Here is a 12,868-nt window from a genome sequence, read left to right on the forward strand (position 1 = left end):
AACTGGAAATGAGATTTTCTTCATCCTAAATTATTAATCAATTCAGTTATTTAAGCACGGAAAAATGTTTTTGTATATTTTGCCCAGCTCTGCCTTCCTGTTTGTATACACACTCCGCAAACAGTCCGGCTCTTTCAATGACCTTAGTATTCTGTTCTGTAATTTAGGTTTGAATATAAGCTGTTCTCATCCTTTTGACGGCAGCAAAACCAAAGGAAAACAAGAAAGTTAAGATGGAAAAGATAGGGGAAGAGTGGAAACCAGTGACAGATTCCAGCTGCCGGAACTCAGACTAGAAGAGAACTGTGAAGAGGTTGTGGCCTTGGGCGAAGCCACAGGGAAGGAGAAGCAGCAGGTTTCCGCCCCCCCGCCCCCGTGCTACCCACTGGGGGCTCAGTTCGAGAGAGCTCTGTTTACCGATCGGAATTCCCTTTTCAAGGACAAGCCGAGCCTGTGAAAATGAAACTCAGGAGCTCAAATCCAAATTTGGGGAGAGCTTGAGAGCCCCAAATTATTGGAAGGCCTTATTTCGGTTTTGACTTCCAGCCACTCTTTACACTGGTTCTCCCAAGGCTTTTGAGAATAACCTCTTTAAAATAGGGCAGGAAGAAAAGGGTTCGAAAAACACATTATTTTCTATCCGCCTACCCATGAGATGTGGCTATCGATTACTAGAAGAGGGCATAAAAGCTGACACTAACCACGAAGGGATTCGAACCCTCAATCTTCTGATCCGAAGTCAGACGCCTTATCCGTTAGGCCACGTGGTCCCCGAGTCTATTGTCTTGCTGCGACACTTAGGAAGTAAGTTTTCTGCCCCGTTCTGAGTCGTGAAAGTTAGGTAATGACAAAAAGACAATGGCCCCCACGCCGCCAGCACTCTCTGTCATTGGAAAAATAGAAACTCGAGATTACGGGGGTTATCTCGGGCCAAGGAGTAGGGCCTTGTGAAGGGTAAGAACAATTATTTCGGTCTTGGGTACTCCATGGAGGGAAAAGTCATTGACTGGACGACTCCCGAGCAGAAAAACTGGAGTTTATGGCACCCAAAGGATGCCAAAATACTGCATATTGCCTGCATCGAGGGATATTTTAAAAAAAGAGAACTCAGAGTTTCTTCCCTATTAATATTCAGTCACGCTCACAATTTTCAAACTTTAGGTACTTGGGATGTCTGCCTGGACAGTTGTCAGTAAGAAGGCAGTCTTACTACATAAGGCAGCATCTACACGATTGTCTTTCTTGTCACCCGGCATGGATATCTGCAGGCCCCCAGGCATAACAATTTCCCCTTTCCCATGGTTTTCTGGTATTTTCCCTGATTGTCATAATGTGACATCAAAGCACTTTTCACAGTATATTTCTATCTGTTTGAAAAGAGAATGCTTTTTTTTGGGGGGGGGGTGGGGTTTCTCAGGGTTTAGGGGAGTCCAGTGCCATTACTATTATTTGAGGCTTCCATATACTAAGAAATAAGCACTACGGTACAATTACAAAAATTTTGACTGTGACAATTTTTACATTTAATAGATGAATCAACACAAAAACGTGTTACAATAAAATCATTCTATGGTCAAAATATTTATAGAATTTATAATGTTTTGTAGAGGGCTTGGCCCAATGATGTGATATAAAGTTATATTTTGGATGGCTTCTTTTAAGTTTGTCAGTGAATCTCTATGACCTCATGCACCTCGTTTGAAGATAATGTCAACATTATTAGTCTACACATTAGGCATTTCCTTAATTTTCTTAAATTCTAGACCCTGGGAGCATTGGCCTTCCTGGCTTATTTGTGGTAGGTCTTGGCTTTTCTTGACTAGTAAATTAGCAGCTTTCTGGAGTACAGAAACGGGCCCTTTCACACAGTGTTTCTTCCCTGTCCACGGAATAACATGTGGCAAATAGTAGGAGCTCAATAAAAATGTGCTGAATTTCTCATATACATACGTTTTTGAATTTTGAGATTATCTTTAAGGTGGAGATTATTTAACAAGATCCTTCTCTCCTGAAAATATTTGAACATGGACTTGTTTTCTCTCTTTCTCTCTTCCTGGAAGCAGGAAGATGGTGGCTAAACCATCATGGGTAGTGTTGGTGGAAGTGGTAAGAAGTGGTTGAAATCTGGATATGTTTTGAAGGATTTGCTGATTGGATTGAGGGTGTGAGAGAAATAGGGAAGTCATACATAGCTCCACGATTTTTTGCTTTAACAACAGTTTCCATTTACTGAGATGCGGACCACCACAGGAGGAGAGGAAGGAGCATTTTGGGGGTGGTGTGTGTGGGGTTAGGATAAGTTCTGTTTGGACATGTTAAGTTTGAGTTGTGCACTTAACATCCAAGTTTGGAGTGGTCAAATTAGGATTTTATATGTATACATACATAACATTGTGAATATACATATTGAAATGGATATATATATATATTAATATATATATTATATATATATATTATATATATACCATATATATATATATATATATATATATATATATATATATATATATATCTCCAGTCTGTTGAAGACTCCATCTTTGAGAAGATTATCGGCAAGGAAATACAGTCAAAATAATTTTTGACCATGCCTGGTGTGTTGCTTTCCATGACTTTTCCCCTCAAGCAAGAAAGAGCATCTGTGCCATCCCTGAAGATGGAGGACAAGAAAGCCTTCTCCAGTATTTCCTTGTGTATATCTTTTTCTTTTGTGTCTGCACTTTTTCCTTTGCTGTAATAAATCTTAACCTTGGGTAAATGTTGATTCATGTGACTCCTTCCAGCGAATCACCAACTACTAGGTGGTCATAGGGCTACCGGGAAACAACCATCCTTTTCCCTTGTTTCCACTGCACTTAATGTACAATCTTTTTAAAGAAATATCTGTACTATACATACTTGCACTATACATATGTATTTACTTGTTTAAAAGCATGTCTACACTGTAGGCTACTTAATGCCTTTTCTTAGCGCCTAGCACAGTATCTAACACATAAATATATGAATAGGAATCCTTTCTGAGAGAGAGAAAACTATAAAACAGTCCACACATATATTTAAAAAATGAGCATAGCACATTCACAGAAAGATAGACAAGATGAAAAGGCAGAGGGCTACATACCAGATGAAGGAATAAGATAAAACCCCAGAAAAACAACTAAATGAAGTGGGGATAGGCAACCTTCCAGAAAAAGAATTCAGAATAACGATAATGAAGATGATCCAGGACCTCGGAATAAGAATGGAGGCAAAAATCGAGAAGATGCAAGAAATGTTTAACAAAGACCTAGAAGAATTAAAGAACAAACAAACAGAGATGAACAGTACAATAACTAAAATGAAAACTACACTAGAAGGAATCAATAGCAGAATAACTGAGGCAGAAGAACGGATAAGTGACCTAGAAGACAGAATGGTGGAATTCACTACTGTGGAACAGACTAAAGAAAAAAGAATGAAAAGAAATGAAGACAGCCTAAGAGACCTCTGGGACAACATTAAACGCAACAACATTCGCATTATAGGGGTCCCAGAAGGAGAAGAGAGAGAGAAAGGACCAGAGAAAATATTTGAAGAGATTATAGTTGAAAACTTCCCTAACATGGGAAAGGAAATAGCCACCCAAGTCCAGAAAGTGCAGTGAGTCCCATACAGGATAAACCCAAGGAGAAACATGCCGAGACACATAGTAATCAAATTGGCAAAAATTAAAGACAAAGAAAAATTATTGAAAGCAGCAAGGGAAAAACGACAAATAACACACAAGGGAACTCCCATAAGGATAACAGCTGATTTCTCAGCAGAAACTCTACAAGCCAGAAGGGAGTGGCATGATATACTTAAAGTGATGAAAGGGAAGAACCTACAACCAAGATTACTCTATCCGGCAAGGATTTCATTCAGATTTGATGGAGAAATCAAAAGCTTTACAGACAAGCAAAAGCTAAGAGAATTCAGCGCCACCAAACCAGCTCTACAACAAATGCTAAAGGAACTTCTCTAAGTGGGAAACACAAGAGAAGAAAAGGACCTACAAAAACAAACCCAAAACAATTAAGAAAATGGTCATAGGAACATACATATCGATAATTACCTTAAACGTGAATGGATTAAATGCTCCAACCAAAAGACACAGGCTTGCTGAATGGATACAAAGACAAGACCCATATATATGCTGTCTACAAGAGACCCACTTCAGACCTAGGGACACATACAGACTGAAAGTGAGGGGATGGAAAAAGATATTCCATGCAAATGGAAATCAAAAGAAAGCTGGAGTAGCTATACTCATATCAGATAAAATAGACTTTAAAATAAAGAATGTTACAAGAGACAAGGAAGGACACTACATAATGATCAAGGGATCAATCCAAGAAGAAGGTATAACAATTATAAATATATATGCACCCAACATAGGAGCACCTCAATACATAAGGCAACTGCTAACAGCTATAAAAGAGGAAATCAACAGTAACACAATAATAGTGGGGGACTTTAACACCTCACTTACACCAATGGACAGATCATCCAAAATGAAAATAAATAAGGAAACAGAAGCTTTAAATGACACAATAGACCAGATAGATTTAATTGATATTTATAGGACATTCCATCCAAAAACAGCAGATTACACTTTCTTCACAAGTGCGCACGGAACATTCTCCAGGATAGATCACATCTTGGGTCACAAATCAAGCCTCAGTAAATTTAAGAAAATTGAAATCATATCAAGCATCTTTTCTGACCACAACGCTATGAGATTAGAAATCAATTACAGGGTAACAAACGTAAAAAACACAAAGACATGGAGGCCAAACAATACGTTACTAAATAACCAAGAGATCACTGAAGAAATCAAAGAGGAAATCAAAAAATACCTAGAGACAAATGACAATGAACACACAATGATCCAAAGCCTATGGGATGCAGCAAAAGCAGTTCTAAGAGGGAAGTTTATAGCTATACAAGCCTACTTAAAGAAACAAGAAAAATCTCAAGTAAACAATCTAAGCTTACACCTAAAGGAACTAGAGAAAGAAGAACAAACAAAACCCAAAGTTAGCAGAAGGAAAGAAATCATAAAGATCAGAGCGGAAATAAATGAAATAGAAACAAAGAAAACAACAGCAAAGATCAATAAAACTAAAAGCTGGTTCTTTGAGAAGATAAACAAAATTGATAAGCCATTAGCCAGACTCATCAAGAAAAAGAGGGAAAGGACTCAAATCAATAAAATTAGAAATGAAAAAGGAGAAGTTACAACAGACACCGCAGAAATACAAAACATCCTAAGAGACTACTACAAGCAACTCTATGCCAATAAAATGGACAACCTGGAAGAAATGGACAAATTCTTAGAAAGGTATAACCTTGCAAGACTGAACCAGGAAGAAACAGAAAATATGAACAGACCAAACACAAGTAATGAAATTGAAACTGTGATTAAAAATCTTCCAACAAACAAAAGTCCAGGACCAGATGGCTTCACAGGTGAATTCTATCAAACATTTAGAGAAGAGCTAACACCCATCCTTCTCAAGCTCTTCCAAAAAATTGCAGAGGAAGGAACACTCCCAAACTCATTCTATGAGGCCACCATCACCCTGATACCAAAACCAGACAAAGATACTACAAAAAAAGAAAATTAGAGACCAATATCACTGATGAATATAGATGCAAAAATCCTCAACAAAATACTGGCAAACAGAATCCAACAACACATTAAAAGGATCATACACCAAGGTCAAGTGGGATTTATCCCAAGGATGCAAGGATTCTTCAATATACGCAAATCAATCAATGTGATACACCATATTAACAAATTGAAGAATAAAAACCATATGATCATCTCAATAGATGCAGAAAAAGCTTTTGACAAAATTCAACACCCATTTATAATAAAAACTCTCCAGAAAGTGGGCATAGAGGGAACTTTCCTCAACATAATAAAGGCCATATACGACAAACCCACAGCGAACATCATTCTCAATGGTGAAAAACTGGAAGCATTTCCTCTAAGATCAGGAACGAGACAAGGATGTCCACTCTCACCACTATTATTCAACATAGTTCTGGAAGTCCTAGCCACGGCAATCAGAGAGGAAAAAGAAATAAAAGGAATACAAATTGGAAAAGAAGAAGTAAAACTGTCACTGTTTGCAGATGACATGATACTATACATAGAGAATCCTAAAAATGCCACCAGAAAACTAATAGAGCTAATCAATGAATTTGGTAAAGTTGCAGGATACAAAATTAATGCACAGAAATCTCTTGCATTCCTATACACTAATGATGAAAAATCTGAAAGAGAAATTAAGGACACACTCCCATTTACCATTGCAACAAAAAGAATAAAATATCTAGGAATAAACCTACCTAGGGAGACAAAAGACCTGTATGCAGAAAACTATAAGAAACTGATGAAAGAAATTAAAGATGATACCAACAGGTGGAGAGATATACCATGTTCTTGGATTGGAAGAATCAATATTGTGAAAATGACTATACTACCCAAAGCAATCTACAGATTCAATGCAATCCCTATCAAATTACCAATGGCATTTTTTACAGAACTAGAACAAGTCATCTTAAAATTTGTATGGAGACAAAAAAGACCCCAAATAGCCAAAGCAGTCTTGAGGGAAAAAAACGGAGCTGGAGGAATCAGACTCTCAGACTATACTACAAAGCTACAGTAATCAAGACAATATGGTAGTGGCACAAAAACAGAAACATAGATCAGTGGAACAGGATAGAAAGACCAGAGATTAACCCACGCACCTATGGTCAACTAATCTATGACAAAGGAGGCAAAGATATACAATGGAGAAAAGACAGTCTCTTTAATAAGTGGTGCTGGGAAAACTAGACAGCTACATGTAAAAGAATGAAATTAGAACACTCCCTAACACCATACACAAAAATAAACTCAAAATGGATTTGAGACCTAAATGTAAGACCGGACACTATAAAACTCTTAGTGGAAAACATAGAAAGGACACTCTTTGACATCAATCACAGCAAGATCTTTTTTGATCCACCTCCTAGAGTAATGGAAATAAAAACAAAAATAAACAAGTGGGACCTAATGAAACTTCAAAGCTTTTGCACAGCAAAGGAAACCATAAACAAGACGAAAAGACAACCCTCAGAATGGGAGAAAATATTTGCAAATGAATCAACGGACAAAGGATTAATCTCCAAAATATATAAACAGCTTATGCAGCTCAATATTAAAGAAACAAACACCCCAATCAAAAAATGGGCAGAAGGTCTAAATAAACATTTCTCCAAAGAAGACATACAGATGGCCAAGAAGCACATGAAAAAATGCTCAACATCACTAATTATTAGAGAAATGCAAATCAAAACTACAATGAGGTATCACTTCACACCAGTTAGAATGGGCATCATCAGAAAATCTACAAACAACAAATGCTGGAGAGGGTGTGGAGAAAAGGGAACCCTCTTGCACTGTTGGTGGGAATGTAAATTGATACAGCCACTATGGAGAACAGTATGGAGGTTCCTTAAGAAACTAAAAATAGATTTACCATATGATCCAGCAATCCCACTACTGGGCGTATACCCAGAGAAAACCATAATTCAAAAAGACACATGCACCCCAATGTTCATTGCAGCACTATTTACAATAGCCAGGTCATGGAAGCAACCTAAATGCCCATCGACAGACGAATGGTTAAAGAAGTTGTGGTACATATATACAATGGAATGTTACTCAGCCATCAAAAGGAACAAAATTGAGTCATTTGCTGAGACGTGGATAGATCTAGAGACTGAAATACAGAGTGAAGTAAGTCAGAAAGAGAAAAACAAATATCGTATATTAACGCATGTATGTGGAACCTAGAAAAATGGTACAGATGAGCCAGTTTGCAGGGCAGAAGTTGAGACACAGATGTAGAGAACAGACATATGGACACCAAGTGGGGAAAACTGCGGTGGGGTGGGGATGGTGGTGTGCTGAATTGGGCGATTGGGATTGACATATATACACTGATGTGTATAAAATTGATGAGTAACAAGAACCTGCAGTATAAAAACAAACAAAACAACTCATAGTAAACTTTCATTGGGTTATTTGTATGGAAATATGTTAATATAAATGTTTGAGACATTACATGAAATTTCTAAAAATCTTATATGTTCTGGTATAATGTTATAAGTCATAATTCTAGTTATTACTTTAAAATGTATATCTCAGAAATAAAAAAAAAAAAGATTAACTATGAGTTGAACCTGGATAATGGATACAGAAGAGTTCATTATACTGCTATTTTTGTTTATATTTTATTGTTTTTATTGTTTTCTATAATAAAATGTTTTTAAAAATTAAAAAAAAAAAAAAAGAGCATAGAGAATAGTTTTGTTAGAGATTGTAAAGCAAGGTAGAGCGTAGAGACACATTTACCAGTAGCCGCCAAAGTGGTTTTCTCAGGTCAAAGTACAATCATGGGCACCCAAACTCTGCACTCTGTCCCAAACTGCTACTTATTTACTCCAAAGATTAAAACTCTAGTAGTTGCAAAGAATCTGGGCCGGGATGGCCCAGGAGATTTCTAGTCTATCACCTTAACCACATGGCCACAATTACCTAAAAGTAGTGCTTTCCGAATTATGTTATAGAAGGAAATGTAACTCAAGATCTTGGCTTCCACCCCTGCCCTCAGTTTAATTCAGCTTTTCGCAGCTTCATAGGGCAACGAGAACTGTCGTGATAAAATAGCACGGTTACTTTGGCAACCAGAAGAAATCACGTAAACGGTTTCACGTTTATTTTCAGGGAGTCATTTTAGCTCCAGAAGTTAAAAAAAAAAAAAAAAAAAAAGGGTGGGGCGCCATTTTATTTTCTTTCCTTACTGTGAAACAGAGTTACACAGTTTTAACTACAGAAGGAAAAATAGCAGAGGATGGTTTCGATCCATCGACCTCTGGGTTATGGGCCCAGCACGCTTCCGCTGCGCCACTCTGCTGCCTGTTAACAACCTGTCTCCTAATAACACACTTAGCTCTATACAGAAGCGACTTGGCCTCTAAATTTAGAGGACTGTAAGAAGGCGCCTATTTATTTCAATTCCTTGGCTACAAGTTGCCAAGTCTCTGGAATAATGTCGCTACCAGAATCACAGGAAACAACGAGGAGTAGAAAAGTAAACATTAACAGAGTTAAGTTACTGGGCGCAGAGGTGAGGGGTGGTTAGATAATTAAGTGAGAATTACAGGTTTTAATAAACAGGGAAGGAAACGAAAACAAGAGGAAAAGGAACACGGGCGTCCGCGCGGCGGGCGAGAATTCTACCACGGAATCACTAACCAATCATGTATTCGCCTTTGGGAAGAAAATCCTTTTGGTCAGATTTCCCTTGGCTTCGTGATGGAGAGGGTGAAGTCCTGCAGTTTTAAAAGTCCTCCGGAGCGGGGGTTTCGGTTTGAAGGGATTTTGTTGTAGGGAGGAGTAATGCTGGAAGCACCGTAAACTTGGGGGCAAAGCGGGGCTCCGCATTCCAGCGAAGGTTGCAGCAGTTCCGGTCGTGTGGGCCAAGGCTCCTGAGCAACCGTTCCAAAGCATCCCAAGCAGCAAAAGATAATTAGTAAAAAAAAAATGTTAACTTTTTTAGTCTGACGCAGCTGTTAAATAGGTCCGAAAAGTCCCACTTAGGAACGGAGAACCTGCTGGAGACTCCGTGAAGGGCACACTCGGTGAGCGGGGACTAAGTCATCATGACGTCATCGAGAACTGAGACGCGAGGAGAGGGGCCGGAGGGCTAAATGAAAGTGCCGGCGAGCGCGCTTTCAGTTTTCAATTCGGTCCGAAACCCGCTCATATAAGGGAATTGCCTCGGGGTTTCTGTCGCTGTTTTGAAAGTTGTCAGAGCAGTATTATCATGTCTGGACGAGGCAAAGGTGGTAAAGGACTGGGGAAGGGGGGCGCTAAGCGCCATCGTAAGGTTTTGCGTGACAATATCCAGGGTATCACCAAGCCCGCCATCCGGCGTCTGGCCCGCCGAGGTGGGGTCAAGCGCATATCTGGTCTGATTTATGAAGAGACCCGCGGGGTACTGAAGGTGTTTTTGGAGAACGTGATCCGGGACGCGGTCACTTACACGGAGCACGCCAAGCGGAAGACCGTCACCGCCATGGACGTAGTGTACGCCCTCAAACGCCAGGGACGCACCCTCTACGGCTTCGGCGGTTAGGTCCCTCGTTTTCAGCGATTTAACATCTTTTACCACCAAAGGCCCTTTTCAGGGCCGCCCAAATGTTTCGGTGAAAGAGCTAGCACTTTTTGCTGGTTTTTCTTGGTTTTTATAAGGTGTACTGCATTTACTTTTAATTAGTCAAAAGTTATTTTTCGTGCTTTCTAATTTCTAGTTCACATTTTAGGAGGGCGGAAGTTGGCTGATCTGTGTATGTTTCTGCTTTGTGGAAGTGGTTTCGGGTATAAGTGGGCATTTTAAACGTTTCGTGGGGCAGTGAAGAAACTCGCAGAGCACTGTCTTCCCTAGAAAGATTCCATTTCAGTTCTGATGTATTTCAAGTTTGAAATCGTGTATGCATAGTGCTTGAATACTGGAGAGAAGTCGGCTTACACTGCCCGCAGTGTAGTGATGCGAGGCTCCCTTCCCCCGCCTGTGGTCCGTGCTCAAAATGGCGGCGAGGACGAGGAACAAAGAAAGCCTGCGCCCATGGCGGAAAGCGGGGCCCGGAACAAAGGCGAATTTACGAGTGGGGCGGGTCGTCCCCTGCGCGGGGGGCGCGTTCCTGAGCTCTGCTGGAGTTGTGGCCCTGCTGCTCGGCTCTGCAGACTTAAAACCCTTGTACCAGTGCTTTGGGGGTAAAATTAAAATGCACAGGCGGGGAAAGCTAGCACGTGTTGCTAGGCATAGAGAACACTATATTCTGACTTAGTATTAAGAAAATTTTAAAAAGCCGATAGGAAGTATGTTACTTAATGAACAACATAAATGTTACCTAAGCTTGACAGTTAAGTAGACATGATTTTAAAAAAATACTACACAGGCATCAGTATATTTTACCTCAAATTAAGTACGCACTATTTTTTTATTTTTTAAAAAAGCTCCCATATAATCACTGCCAAACTAAAACCAGATTCCCTAATATCTAATACTGGGTTCACAGTAACAAATCCCAGTTATGCCCCAAAATGTCTTAGATATCTGGTTTGCTTAGGAGGATCCAATCACGCCTTTTCAGTCTCAGGTTTCTCTCTCTCTTTTTTTTTGTCTCAGGTCTTTTAATCTACAAGTTTTCTCCTCTCCTCCTTGATCTCGTTTAGTTTTTTGATATTGATTTGCTGTAGACCTGGCCTATAGGATGTCTTGGTTTGGCTTGTTTCCTGATGGGGTTATTTTCCTTGACTTCTGTACCCTGAATGCCCTACAAGTGATTTTCCCTAGACTTGACTGAAATCACGTTAATTTTCTTGTCAAGGAACAGTTACAGATGATTGTATGTAAATACTATTGTACATCGGGGTTATCCAGATTCGATATGATAGATCAATTACTGGTTTAGGGTAGTTAGTTTCTTTGTAAAAGCAGGTTTTTCCTCCTTGTGGCCTGCAAGTAATTTGTAGGGTGATACTTTGCGAGCCAGGAATCAATGGAGTCATTTGTAATCTCATCTGTTTTAAAGATACAGGCTCTGGTGCTTAAATATGAAAAGGATCAGATGTTATTTGAGCTAAGGCACTGGTTTGAGGAAACAAATTCATATGATGATAATTTAATAAACAAACAAAATTGAGCACATGGCATATACCAGGCACTGTCTGATGCTATGGAATCATAGCAGTGAACAACTGTGAACAAAACAATATATCTATATTCATGGAGCTTATATTTTGTTGGAGGGGGCACAAACAAAACAGGTAAAACAGTATGTAAGATGGTGCTATGAGGACCACTGAAGCTGGGAAAGGCATTAAAGTATGGAGGAAGGAGGTGACATTTTAAATGATATGGTCATAGAAGGCTTTACTCATAAGTGATGCTTGAGGGCAAAAAAGATTGAGAAAGTGAAGTTCCAAATGGAAGGAAGACCAAGAAGGAAAGCCTGGATGTAGAAAGGAAGTATTGTGGTTGGGCGGAGGGAGGTGAGTAGTTCTTATATGGTCTTCTTTATAACCCAACACATCTGACTATTAAAAGAGGTACCTCTAATCCTAGTGAGGCATGAGAAGGCCCTTGGAAAGTAAGGCACATGTTGCTTGAATTGGCCATCAAAGGCAGGGAAGACTTACAGTCACAGGCACTAGGTTGTCCTCAGAACAGTTCAGGGGAAAGAACTGGTTTCAAAGAGGGGCTTGGACTGTTAGAAGTGGTTTGGATTGTTCACACTGCCAGACAAGGAATCCTAATTGGTGTTAAATGCTAGTAGGCTTTCCGGCCTACTGCCTTGTTTATGGCTTCAAGATTCTGAGACTCCAAATTGGGCAGGACTAAGAGCAGCTTCCCAGCACTTCAACCAGAGGCTTTAGCCAACAGCTAATATTTTAGAAGACCTTCTCTGTGCAGTCACCACCCTGAGTACTTTACTTGTGCTCTTTTATTGATCACCCCAGCAATGCCACACAGTAGTTGCTAATTATTATTCCCATTTTAGAAGGAAATGCTCACAGAGGGTTTAAGTAAGATGCCCAGATTTAGCATGCAAAGAGGCAGTCAGGACTGTATCTTATGCTGGGGGATTTCCCCTTAAACCATGCTTATCCATTTCTCAAATATACTTATGTATTTGTTTTCAAGAATACATTATTTTAAAATGTATTTAAAGTTAACTTCGGAAAGAAATGAATGCCTTAATTATATGTGGAGTTTAGGAAATT

General features: G+C 39.4%; 2 protein-coding genes and 2 non-coding genes across 4 annotated transcripts in view; 1 reads left to right on the forward strand and 3 right to left on the reverse strand.

Annotated features, from left to right (window-relative positions):
- Window positions 1–12,868, reverse strand: part of LOC103004316 (uncharacterized) — a 353,565-nt gene that overhangs the window by 307,627 nt on the left and 33,070 nt on the right. The gene's annotated exons all lie outside the window — the stretch shown is intronic.
- On the reverse strand, window positions 698–770 carry TRNAR-UCG (transfer RNA arginine (anticodon UCG)). Its single transcript has one exon. It is a non-coding gene; the product is annotated as a tRNA-Arg (tRNA).
- On the reverse strand, window positions 8,922–8,993 carry TRNAM-CAU (transfer RNA methionine (anticodon CAU)). Its single transcript has one exon. It is a non-coding gene; the product is annotated as a tRNA-Met (tRNA).
- On the forward strand, window positions 9,897–10,217 carry LOC103000003 (histone H4). Its single transcript, XM_007179031.3, has one exon. The coding sequence runs from the start codon at window positions 9,906–9,908 to the stop codon at window positions 10,215–10,217; it is 312 nt and encodes a 103-aa protein (XP_007179093.1). The 5' UTR covers window positions 9,897–9,905.

Source organism: Balaenoptera acutorostrata, chromosome 10 (assembly GCF_949987535.1).
Source record: "Balaenoptera acutorostrata chromosome 10, mBalAcu1.1, whole genome shotgun sequence".
Classification (NCBI taxonomy): domain Eukaryota; kingdom Metazoa; phylum Chordata; class Mammalia; order Artiodactyla; family Balaenopteridae; genus Balaenoptera; species Balaenoptera acutorostrata.